General features: G+C 38.1%; 1 protein-coding gene across 1 annotated transcript; it reads left to right on the top strand.

Moving 5' to 3' along the window:
• The first annotated feature begins 712 nt into the window (after positions 1-712).
• mau2 (MAU2 sister chromatid cohesion factor) lies at positions 713-6,233 on the top strand. The gene is given in 15 exon segments (XM_062429226.1): positions 713-914; positions 1,031-1,048; positions 1,228-1,293; positions 1,765-1,860; positions 1,906-2,000; positions 2,096-2,123; positions 2,466-2,621; positions 3,429-3,601; positions 3,834-3,924; positions 4,770-4,789; positions 4,900-5,011; positions 5,115-5,205; positions 5,919-5,995; positions 5,997-6,047; positions 6,159-6,233. Coding segments are annotated over 15 exon segments (1,350 nt in total). The 5' UTR covers position 713.
• Positions 6,234-13,796: the final 7,563 nt, after the last annotated feature.

Raw genomic sequence — 13,796 nt, 5'->3', positions numbered from 1 at the left:
GCGTGAATATTACGGATCTGTATATGTGAATAGCAACACACTAGCCGCCAGAGTGTCCCTCGCTTATATCTGCTCGGTAGGGGCAAATATTCCGATGGTTATAGTTCCACACAAGACTATTTATTTCCCTTATTCTTTATCACTAGGGTCAGTAATTGTGAACAAATGGTCAAATGCAGCAGCTAATATATTTGTTTGGGTTGTTTTTGTTTAATCTTTTTTCTCAATTTCATTGACAACAGTCGAAGTAAAAAAAAACAGACAAAAAACACAGTAAGTATGAAAAGGAAATTAAGGGAATTCAACTATGACTTACAAATAAATTTTGTTGTGCAAGAAGCTTTTTTATATTCAATAAAAGCAAAATAAACAAAGGAGGAAACAATACCTAAGGGGGTACAGATAATCAATCATTTTACATAATTGTTGGGGTCGTTGTTGCTTTTTTATTTTGCAGCTTGACTGGAAGATTAATATAAATAATAAAAAAAAAAAAAGGTCAAGTTTTGTTTTCTATTGGACTATTTCATTTTATGTGTAAACAGTGCTACTAAATGCTACTCTCGTTTAATCTGCGGTACACACTCCGGAGCAGCAGGTGGCGATAATGTGCCACCACAAAAAGAAGAAGGTAAAAATTGACAAGACAGGCCAGCAATGGCTGCAGGATTCAATAGTAAATTGGTATCTTTTTAATTGTTATTTTGACTGAAATGGCAGCGAGCACAGACTCACCGGAGTCCTGGTACCTGGCCCTGCTGGGCTTTGCAGAACATTTCCGCACCTCCAGTCCGCCGAAGATCCGCCTGTGCGTCCACTGTCTGCAGGCAGTGATTCCGTTCAAGCCGCCTCTGTGGTTCGAGGCCCAGACTCACCTCAACAGCGAGCTGGTCCAGACTCACCCGGAGAAGGCGGTGAGTTACAGACCAGAGACACGTCCAGCTGTGTGTGTGTCTGGCGCTGTTTTCATTCACTGCACCATCACCGGTGTTTCTGACACTAATGTAGTGTTTTATTATTGTCTCAACAGTGGTTCATATCTCAACAAGTATCCTTTTTTGAATATGAGTTGAAATGCAAATCCGTACAAGGTTTCATTGCTTCAAGTACCTCAGCTTCATTGCGTCTCCCTCATAATCATACACACATGTTGTAGGAAGATGTTCAGGAGTCATTTTGGCACTAACCTTACAAATTATGGGGCCTTTCCTCAATGGTTTACTGCAGATCTCTCAATTTGAAGACGTCAAGTTTGAAGCAGCAAGTATCCTGTCAGAGTTTTAATGTCAACAGGTAGGTGAGTCCATCTGTTGCAAATCAATCTACAACTATTTTTGACTATTGATGAATTGTCTAATTCATTGATCTTTCAGCACAAATGCCTACCATTCTCATGTTCCAGCTTCTCAGATTTGAGGATTTGCTGCTTTTCTCTGTTTTATCATGAATGTCTTTGAGTTTTGGAGCATTAATGTGACAGAAAATGCATTTTGATGTTCATTGTGGTAGAATAGTTGATAATGAAAGTGACTGGTAGTTGCAGTCTGACTTGCATCCAGTCATCCTGTAACAATAATGTGTTGCAAAAAGTTCACAAAGGTTCACATTTCAGTGGGAAACTGCATTATGTTGTTTCATCAGATAGCAATAATAATTAGGCTTTTACTCAAACACAAAAGTAAAACAATTTCCTGTATTTCTGTAGCGGTTGTTGCTGGTTGTTTTTCTCTCTTCGTTTAACTCATCTTTGTAATTTTTTTTAAGAACTTGGTGGACTCAGCAAAGCCAGTGCTGTGTAAGGCCATCCAGATCTCTCAGCAGACTCCCTACTGACACTGCAGACTGCTTTTTCAACTGGCAGTAAGAAACTAGTCTCAGTCATGTGCAGTACGTTCTCTCTCTCAGCAACTACATGCACTGGAGAAAGATTTGGTATCCGCCTGTGACCTGCTATGAGTCGGAGCAGAGTACGCAAGAGTCATGGGCTCAGAGTACACTAGGTAAATGGGAGCAGATTTATGTTTGAAAACACAGTGGGACTCCACATTGATTTGTGTTTTAATGATCATTTAGTTTTCTTTTCTTTTTCTTTCAGAGCTTTATTCTTATTAAGTAAAGGAATGGTGAGTTCACATCATACTCTGCAAATTAAAGGTGTAGTATGTAGGATTTAGTGGCATAATGTAGAGACATGGTGGTGCAACATGGTTAGCTCTCTGGATGTGGACCTGCCCCCTATGTTGATACAAGAGCTCATTCTAAGCTAATGAAAACACAATAATTCTTAGTTTAAGGTGATTATACACTAATTAAAACATACTTATTAATATTATATTACATTTCTGCCAAGTCTGTTGCATTAGATGCCTCTACATTTTTCACACTGCACATTCAAATGTGCGTTATATGCTATTAGTGTCAAGATCTAACTCTGTAAACTGCATGTGCCTTTGTGGGGTTTGCAGCTGTTGCTGATGGAGAGGAAGCTGAGCGAAGTGCACCCTCTGCTGACGCTGTGCGGGACTATTGTAGAGAACTGGCAGGGAAACGCCATTCAGAAGGAGTCCCTCAGAGTTTTCTTCTTGGTGCTGCAGGTTACACACTACCTGGATGCTGGACAGGTACAGATGTATCTATTCATTATATCTCACTGTGGTTATCCAATATCATGTAAATGCCAGACTCAGATACAATATTAAATGGGGTATCTTCCCAATCTTAAAATCTCATTACTAACATATGATGGGTCTTTACATTTTTCACACAAACATTTGAAATGTAAAATGAAAGCTTATTCAATGAATGATTTTCACCCTAACCCTAAACTAGCTGTAAAAGCTGTTGTTGATTAAATTAATGAACAGGAATGTAAACTGGTGTCTGCTGAGACCTGAAGTTTAACACTTGTAGTCAATATTGGGACAAACAGCAACATCTTTCTTCTTGGTTTCGAGTTCATGGTGTAAAATTTAAAGGAATTCATGATGAGATACAGAGCTGCAACGATAAGTCGATTAATATATTAATTGATCGACAGAAAATGAATTGGCACCTAATTTTGACTGCACTCATGTAGCGCCTTTGAAGGCTCATGCGCACACACACACACACACACACACACACACTTGCAAAAAATATTGCTGGTTCCATCTTCTCAAATCTCAAATGTGAGGATTTTTAACACTTTTTTGTGTCATAAATGTTTGTAGACTAAAGAATTTTGGATTTGAACTGCTGATCAGACAGTACAAAATATCTAAAGACATCACCATGGTCTCTAAAACCAGCATCTTCACTATTTTCCTACATTTATATAGACAAGAAGACACATTAAGAATTGGTAATAAAATAATAATTAGTTGCAGCTCTAATGGGATATGATGCCAAAAGTGACAAAGTCAAACTGTTGATCTACATGTTGGGTTTAGGTAAAGAGCGTGAAGCTGTGTCTGAAGCAGCTTCAGCAGTGTATCCAGACCATCTCCACTCTCCACGACGATGAGATCCTTCCCTCTAATCCAGCCGCTCTCTTCCACTGGCTGCCCAAGGAACATATGTGTGTACTTGTGTACCTGGTGAGATTCTGTCACACACACAGAGGGTCATGCTTTTAAGTGACTGAAATATCATGTTTTGTTAAAAGGTGACGGTGATGCACTCGATGCAGGCGGACTATTTAGAGAAGGCGCAGAAGTACACGGACAAAGCTCTCATGCAGCTAGAGAAGCTGAAGAGTAAGTTTGTTTGAATACTTGCTGTTTATTTCCTCCTCAGTGACAGAGATGTCAATTAACCCTGAGCCGTCTGTTTCTGTTCAAAGTGTTGGACAACAGGCCCATCCTGTCTACGTTCCAAGTCATCCTACTGGAGCACATCATCATGTGTCGGCTGGTCACTGGACACAAAGCTGCAGCATTACAAGAGGTGAGTCACCAGCTTTATGTTTTTATTTTTATTTAAAGCTTTAGAAATCAGGGACAATGCACATTAATAAAACATTTTAACAAAATGTAAACATGCCAGAATTAGCCAAAAGGCTATTTTACATCTGCTGTCCCTGGACTGATGTTAAATAGTCACCCTAAAAGAATATAAAAATATTTAGTTTTAGGAATACAAATAATACGTTGAAAAATAAGAAGACTAAATCTGACTAAAGACTAAAAAGCAAAAAACAATGCAAAAATCCATACATACACACGCAAGCTAACAAAGACTCAGCTCAAACAGCAGACAGTTGCTACAGACAAAAACAAGAACAACATTAAGCAGCAACACCAACATCAACACAATTGATTACACCAGACACAATAACAAACTAGCAGGCCACAAGCAAGCAAGACATAGACAATAGACACATTATAAAAAGCCATGCACAAAAAGCAACAATAATGCTAGACAATTAATAAGCTGACAGACAACATGACGGATGGCATCAGAAAGCACCGACAGGCAGAGCAGGAAACATGGAGGAAAATTAAGCATTCAAATTTAATGTTGACAGCTTTGACCACTAATTAACCACTTTTTTTTATTATTTAAAAGCAGCATAATTTGAAAGATTTCTAATGTGAGTTGGAATGGAGTTCCACTCACGAGAAGCCCTGATTGAAAAAACAGACTGGCTAAAAGCGCTTTTTCTAACATCATATTATGTTTGTTCCATGTTTAGTTCAAGTCCTTTAAAATAATATGTCTTTGACTTCTTCAGCTCTCATTGTCTACGAGCTGCAGCCTTTTACATCAGGGGACTCCTGTCTTTTTTCCAGGGACGTTACAATGAGGCCAAGTAAGAACGCCTTCTGTTTCATTTTAATAAGCGCAAACTTACATTCGGTTTTGATGTTTTGTCTTTGTATTTAAAGCAAATAAGCTTAACATGTAAATTTGCACCAACAGAAGATTTTTAAGGGAGACTCTAAAAATGTCGAATGCTGAGGATCTAAACAAGCTGACTGCCTGCTCACTAGTCCTACTGGGTCATATCTTCTTCGTTCTGTTGAATCACAGGGTGAGTATACATCTCTACCATCTCATGTATTAGATCACATGCAGTAATATATTAGGGCTGCAATTTGATCATGAGTGCCTTTCTGGTTCCATATTTTCTCCAGGAAAGTAACAATATGGTGGTTCCTGCCATGCAGCTGGCCAGCAAGATCCCAGACATGTCTGTGCAGCTCTGGTCCTCTGCTCTTCTCAAAGGTACTGCCAACCTTACCTCACACTGAAGTCAGTGATAGGTTTCATGGTGATGCTTTGCTTTGATACAGCACATATTTTCCAAAAATTAATTTATATATTTATATCTATTTAAACAAAACCTTGACTCCCCTATAAGCTAAAATGTTCACTACACACAACAATTAAAATTAGATAATACGTTATTGATCCTAAGTAGGTTGATAAACAGATTGAATTTCATTCTTACTGGCTAAAATAATCTGAGATGTAGGTGGCAATTCAGAGGTTGGGTTTAAGTTTACAATTTGGCCTGATGGGGGTGCAAGAGGGAAGTTCATGGTGTGTCCAAAATGTAAAAGCTTCATCCTATAGAGCACATACTGTACAGTAGGTGTGGTCAATACATTTCACTGCAATATTCCCATTAGATAGGTATATTTCGGGTAGGCAAATCTCTAAAACGACAAAAAAGGTTATTGATAAAAAACAGTTGAATGAATATATTTTACATTAGAATCAAACAGAAGGTATTTCTTTTCAACTCACCATTCTGCACTGATGTTCAGCAGTCACGGAGAAGAGGGAGAAAGTCCTTGTAGATGATGCAGAGATTTCTCAAGCAGTTATAGCACAAAGCAATGAAGCCACAACTAAATTAGAAGTGTGCAGGGCTCATTCAGAGACGAAGGATCATGATGTGGTCATCAGTACTCACATAGATGTGTTCCCAGCAGATCTGAACAAGGCTTGTGGAAACACCATGGATGCCCACGAGGCAGCCCAGATGCATCAAAACTTCTCCAAGCAAGTCCCGGCAGGACCACATCGCAGCCTGCAGCCTCCCCGAGCACAATCTCATCAGTGTAAGCACAGCATATATCAGTCCACATACTGTCAGTCTACCTAGATACAGCGAATCAGTCCACTCTCCTCAGATTTTGAAAGAAATCATTGTGTAATGTGCTGTGCTCCAGTGGACAGACGGCCTCCCCCCCGTGCAGTTTCAGCCTCAGAACGGACCTACAACCAGCCTGGCCAGCCTGCTCTGAGGGCAAGTCCTCAGCCTGGCAGGGGAGAGGGGAGCACAGGAGCAATGGCTAGAAAATGGCATAAAAAGTATATATAGTAATAGTTGAAAAGTTAAGAGGAAGGAGGGCAGATAATGAAATGATAAACTGCACTGTGTCATTTGACAGGCGTCTGGTGGATGCATTCTTTCACTTGTTTGGGGATCACGACTGGATCTGAAGTTTTTTAGAAAACATTAAGTGCCACTTTTGGAGTAGTTATAATAGTTTGTTTTACCTGCTCGAGAAAAATTAAATATAAAAAGTTAGAAAAGTTAAATTCAACTCAACTCCTCTCCTAAGATCATCATGGAAGTGTGTTTTTATCTCAGATGAAGTTAGCTTGTAAGATCCATCCACTGGCTGAACAAACAGAGCCAAACTGGACTCACTCTGTTGCTGTGTATGAATTCATTATCTAAACTATCAAAGCACTTTTCTGACACACAGTATTAGTTAGCCTACATTTAGATATACACTATATATCTGAAATGATCATAATGTAGTGTAGTGGTATGTTTGATATGTGCTTGGTGGTTGAGTGGACAGCTGCATATGTAGTTTATTCACTGAAGGACAACGGGATTCATTTTGTTTTTTGTGCAGAGATTGGAGATAATTTCAAATCTGACTCACAAGAACTTGGAACCAGCTGAAGATTTTATACACAGTTAATGCAGCAATTGGCTTGCTTTTTATGCAGTAGTATTTATTAATGTATGAAAAGTGTACTTAACATGTGTTTTGAGATGCAACAAAAAGTATTTGGTTCATTTCCGACACTGAAATTTAGTCGACTTGTTGTCTGACTACTTTCCTTTAGACTTTTACCACCTCACTCCCACTGTGCTGTACTTGTGTCTGCTGTGCACATTTTGCCTGGAGTCAAGAAACCAGTAATTTAATATTTATACTGAATAAGACTGAGTGTTAAATGTTTGCACATATGTTGTTTCATGATGAAACTCACATTTTTATCTTTTCCATGTTAACATTTTGGAGTAATTGTTTTTTATCACTCCTATTTTTCTTTTTTTATATATGCTGTTCAATGTGTTTCTTCCAGATGATGGTGGTATAAATCTGTGTTTAAATAACTTATTTATTTAATGTTGCCTTTAAATATACCCAATACATTACCAGATACTGTTCAGGTTAATTATACTAATATGTTTTAAAGTTGGGAACATAATAGTTTACTTTATTTATTAGCACAAAGTGATCAAAAGTGACAGCAGGGATTGTGCAGGAGAGGTAAGAAACCCAAAAGGGCTTATAGTAAACAACAAATAACCCCTCTTCTGGGAGTTACAATTTATCCTAATACTATGGATATTTGTTTCCTTAACATTATGAGATTACATTTTCTTTTCAAGTTAGTTACTGCAATAAAAATTACAGTATGGATGGATTTATTTAATGTATGAGTTTTTATAAATTAGTAGGATTACTTGACCATTCTTATGAAATAATCCTTCAAAATTTGTTTTACCAACATCATGCAAAAAGAGAGGAGATAAAGACAATGAATGTAGAGAAGTGTTATACTCTGTACTGTACTGCTTGGTGTCACGAATGTGTGAAATAAAACACTTGGTCATTCAAACTGATGGTATGTGTGGCACGTGGCAGAACATGTGATTGTATGAGGGTATATGCATACAAAAACTGCAAACTTATGCTTAAATATTATGTAATCCATCACACAAAACATAATATCTGCATTAATAATTATCATAGTAATGAGGTTATGCGGTGCAAACTTCAAATCAGCCTGCACTTAAACATTGTAATGGGTTTCCTGGAGCAAAAAGGAAAATTAAAAAGAGGGCCTGCCCTCTTTTAAAGGTTCAAAGGTTAAAGTTTTAGTCCGGGGTTATTTAATCATCAACAACTAATTAACATCCATGAGTTGCCAAAAAGGAAACTCCTGGATGGTTTCATGTGCTCTGTGCATGACAGTGTCTGTGCTTGTACAAAGACAGTTAACTCAAGAAATAGACGACACTGTGTTTGTTATAATACTAGACAGTGCAAAGTGAACTCAGTTAAGTTCAATAATACCAACAGAGTCTAAAAGGTTAATAATAGCTAAGGTTCATAATCAACACAACAATAATAAATGTGTCATGTGAAAAACACTCATAGACTGTGTAGTTGTGGAGATAATTGCTGTGCATATAAGCTATAAAGGAACTGACCTGAGCACACAGCAGAAAAAAAACATGACAAAACCAGAAAGACCTGTGGGGAGGGTAAGGATCAGGTCACCTGTTCTGAGAAGGGTCATCAAAAGGCCTTAAAGTTACATGTGCTGATATCCAACTGTCCGAGAGATTATTCATGGCATGTTTTATTAATATGGAGTAAATGAATGCAAAATTTAGAGAGAAGCAACTGCTGAGTAGAACTATCTCTGGAGGAGATGTGGTGTATGTAACATATTCGAACCTCAATAGCTGACATGGCCAACTAGACCGTTGCTGTTTGAACACAGGATAATCAATAAGGCTGATCAAAATATTGTCACCAATCATTTAGGATGATATATTTGCTCGTCTGTGATACAATATTTAATATTTCGCAGCACTTAAGTTAAATATCTACTTCTGTCTTGGAGAGATGGACCGGGTGGACTGCAATGATCCTGCAGGGCCAACTGAGGGTTTTAGTCTTCATCAGAGCCAGACTGGGGAACACAAGTCACACCTACTACAAGTGTCTGCATGTATTTTACCATTTTTATTATACTGATTAGATGTAACTTCTGTTACAGATACTGCGACAAATGCAAATGCTAAAACCACAGGCCCAACAGTAGACTTGAGCCAACCGACAATATGACCACTCCTAATGAAAGCCTTCAACATGTAGCTTCAGTGTTATCTAAAAGGACAACTGTAATACATTACACTTGATGTACAAATAGCAATTACACATAGGTTAAGAGAGATGATTTGAGAAGTATTTTGAAGTTTGTTTTTATATGACAAAAACTATAAAGGTGTTTATAGCACCCAGGTATTAAAATTAACATTCTCAATGGGATGTCTGAAGTTTGTGGAGGCAAAGTGGCTTAAACATTTGAGTATTGACTGAATCTGAATCCTTGATCATTATAGAACAGGTAGACATTTATTTAATATTAAATAAATATGGCTTACACTGAAAAATGTTGGATTGGAGTGTATTTTAATTTGTTTTTTAAGCAGTCAAGGAATTCATACACATTTTCTTTTTAGCTTTCTATTGAGTGATTGAATGCCTGGTGTTGAAACTAAGAAGATTGCTGTTCTGTGTTCTGAAAGCTAGCTGCTGTAGTGAACATGCGATTTCCATATATACATAAGGCCACAAAAATGACGAACATGCGCACTTTTAATCGAGAAAGGACGCTTGAAAATCCTCAACATGAAACCAAATGTAATATAAAAACAGCGTATATCAAAACAAACTGATTATTTACTGAAATAATCAGCTGCTTCCATTCACATTCAGAAAACAAATTATTGTGAAATTTAATACACAGTCGCGTTTCTTTTGCAGTATGAACATTCAAGCAGCTCATTACCAGGAGCTCATCTCCTCCTTTTTAATGTGAATGTTCATATTTCTCATTTCCTCCTTTGTTTCTTCATGACTGGAAACTGTCTTCGGGAGGTGGAGAGAATCAGTGTGAAGTGAAAACTTTTGGGACGCTTTTAGGTGTCTTAGACGCAGCTGAACGGAGCCGTTTCCTGCCAAATAGTGAGCCCGTCTAATCGTGACTGCAGCAGCTACTTCCTGCATTGTTACAGTACTTAATGAGGATTAAGTTGACGCTGTCATGTTGTAACGGGCGGCCATTAGGCTGCTCCACACGCAGAGAGAGAGAGAGGCTGGAGTCTGACCTTACCTCAGTTTAATTATTATCAGAGCTGATCTTTTTATCTGCTCACTCACTCACTGACCTGTCAAACTGTACATACATGCAGCCCATATTCAAATCATCACCTTAATTCACTGCCCAGAATGCCAACATATCAATTCATGAAAAACACTTCTTCTTTTTTTCATTTAAAATCAGTCTACATTTGTCACATTTCATTATTTTCATGATCTACAGGTTTAGGCCCATTGTGTATGATCATAAGAAAGAAAGAGAATAAAAACACACTGTTCTTAAATAGATAATATAGACAAAGTAATATCACTCAATACAAGGCAAGGCAAATTGATTTATTTATATGGGCTAACACTTTTCTAACAAAGAAGGAAATCAATGTGCTTTATAAAGTTAATGCGCAAAAAACAGAATTTAAACACAAAAACGAACAATCAAAAGCACACAGAATAACAACAATAAAAACATACAAACAAATACATTTGACAGAAAAATAGATCAATTTGTACAAGCAGGCCAAATCATAAGGTGGTGGGTAATCAGTCATTATGCACATATATAAAATTGTAGATTGGACCACACAAAATAAAGAACATTACACAATTAATTTAAAGCAGTGGCATACAGGTAGGTCTTTAGCATTGTCTCAAGTCTGGGTTCTTGTGACAGTTTGCTCCACATTTGAGCAACATAGAAACTAAAGGCTGCTTCACCATGTTTAGTTTTTACTTCTCAGAACAACAAGAAATCCAGAACCAGCTGACCTGAGAGGTCTGCAGGGTTCGTACTGGGTCAGGAGATCTGATATGTATATATGACCTAAACCATTTTATCAACAAGTGATAGCGTTTTAAAGTTCATTCTCTGAGAGACTGGTAACCAATGTAGTGATGTGAGAACTAGAGTTATATGCTGAGCGTTTTTACTCCATGTTACAACCCTGACAGCAGCAACAACACCACAAAATGTGGCCTAAAAACTCACCAATTATCAATCATCAGTTTGAATAATAACTCTGATACCTACCTGAAAACTTAACATTATTACCACACACACTATATTGGCAGTTGTTCCTGTCATTTAATTACTGTAGTGTAAAACCTTTTTTTAAATGATGTACTATTGTTTGCAGGCGCATGGCTTGAATTTTGAGGTAATTAGTCCAATTGTTATCCTTTATCTCCTGCCAGAAAAACTATTAGATTTCTAATGTTAGATATTTAATTGTTTCATTATCATATTTGTTCATATTTGTCAACATAAGTTATTTTTCAAGCAGTAAAGTTGCTCCTATAGGACACACAACTATAATTTGGCTGGGAGCAACAACAGCAGAGACTTCAGGAAGTTAGCTACTGCTTCCAGCCAAGAAATAGTTGTGCGCATAACTCAACATAAAACTACAACTTGGCATTTTTATACTGGGATTTTTGGAAAGAGTAAACAAACCAGATATGAGGTCTTCATTAGTGAGCTTTAGAAGTTCTGAAAGGCAGATTGTGTTATTTTTAGAGCAAGCTGTTTGCACCATTTCCAATGGTCGGCTTCATATTTACAGTACAAAGATGCTGCTGTGCCAGTTGCTAAAACTCATAAATTCCCAGGAAAATACAGAAGACGTGACCTCCCCTATGGTATACGACCCACATTGTTTGTTTGCTGTTGTTACTGATGTAACAGTTACTTTTCCCAGGGTTCACAGGAATATTTATAGAGAGATTCATCATTAAACTCTCGAGTGCTATTTCATCTTCATATAATCTTTGCTTTGGGCAGGGTGATTATGTGATGATGGCCTCTTGGTGCCGATTTGATTGCGTTTATACGAGACAATCTGTAGCCTCAGGAGATGGAGTGGTGGGATGAGAGGACGGAAACAATCAGACCTGATGACACAGCATCATCAAGAGGGGGCTTTTTTTGTCATTTAAAGAACGGCAGAATGAAGCTGACAAAGCACTCAAACACCCCAACCCCCACCTGTTAGAGGATAGCACCCCTTCCCTCTCTAGTCTTTGTGGACGACTACTTCTCTGACTTGTATCACAGCATTTCAAAGGAGTGTATGTGTGTGTACATGTGTATGGGTGTTTGTGGATGAGAGAGGATTAGTTCAGTTCACAGAGATGCTCTGAGGGGAGTGTGGGCTGTGCACTTGCATGCATGGATCTGATTTCAACTCTAGATGACTGGTCCCTCATCTTAATCCCCATGTAAAATGAGAGGTAAATAGGTGGGTTCATGGCACATGAACACACATCCTGAGATGCTAAGGACCTAGTAATATGAATCAGGAGATATTTGAGGATGGATGCTGGAATGGGAAATTTTTTGAGTGTATACAGGATGGTTGGGGATGATGGTTTATAACTTTATGTAGACAAATTATATGAAACAGATGGTAGTGGTACATTTGGATAGAGAGGCAAATGTGAAGCTGGTGTCTGCCAAGAGCCTGGAGGTAAAGATGAAGCTGAGGTGCCTGGTGTAAGACAAATAAGTTAGTTTGGGGGATAATATAATGCTGCATTTGGTTGATTGTTGAGAGAAAAATGCATTTTATTTCCTAGTTGTGGAGTAACTGGACTTCCTGGCATGGCCCAACAAACATAGTTGGAGGCCCTGGGGCAAAAATCTGCTGTTGAGCCCCCTTATAAGCCTCTACCTTCAATTGTTGGCCTCTGTCGCTTCAAAGTTCCCATCAAGTGGCCTACAGTAGACTATTTATGGCCTCAGGTGTACTGTGCATTAGTTAATGATGGTAACTGGATTAATCACAACTTTATTTATGAATATGTGCCTCATGAGCACAATATAAACTAATATAATTAGGATGTTAAAACTAGATTTAGAGACAGCCCCATCCACAAGGGCCCAGATTAGCTGATTTTATGCTTGAGTGGTGCAAGTTCCCTGATATATTTGCAGTTAATCAGATTACCAAAAATCAATTGACCTGTAGCAAATCTGGGACTTTTGGGGTCCTTGGGGGGTCTGGGTCTGGATTGGTAGCTTTGACGGGTGTGCAATCTAGCCTTGCTTCCTGGCTGTCTTACACAGTAAGCTATAGCGTCCTGCAAAGTCACACAGTACTTTGCAGGACGCTATTTGACCACTTTTTACTCTGTACATTGATAGTCTTCTGTATATTGTTACTCATTGTCACATGTTTGATGCTTTTTGGTAAAAACAGTTCCATGATCATCATTAGATTAGATTCATTCTTTCATTCATTGTCATTTAACAAGTACAAGTACATAATAATGAGATGCAGTTGGCATCTAACCAAAATGCAATTTAAGCATAAAGTGCTGACGTGCATGATATAAATTACTATGAGCAGCTTACAGGATATACAAGATGTAGATATATGGATGTGCAGTGATGCAGTATGTTATATAAAGTGATGTTGTGGTGAGTAAATAGTACAATTTGTTAGGGTTTGTGATGGATCATGATGAACACAGGCTCATCATATCAACCTGTGGTTGCTAGTTCAGGTGCCCATTGAATATTATGGAGGCTGGTGAGTATTTTGTGTGATATGATGCTTTTCAGTAGGTCCTTATTGTAACATGGTGTGTATTTGTGTGTGAAGCTGTATGAGTGTGTGTTAGATGTTGATGCTACAGTCATGGGTCAACCCGAAGATCCCGGGGCCC

This window comes from Scomber scombrus, chromosome 11, assembly GCF_963691925.1.
Source record: "Scomber scombrus chromosome 11, fScoSco1.1, whole genome shotgun sequence".
NCBI classification, from domain to species: domain Eukaryota; kingdom Metazoa; phylum Chordata; class Actinopteri; order Scombriformes; family Scombridae; genus Scomber; species Scomber scombrus.
This window is presented reverse-complemented; position numbering and strand designations above follow the sequence as displayed.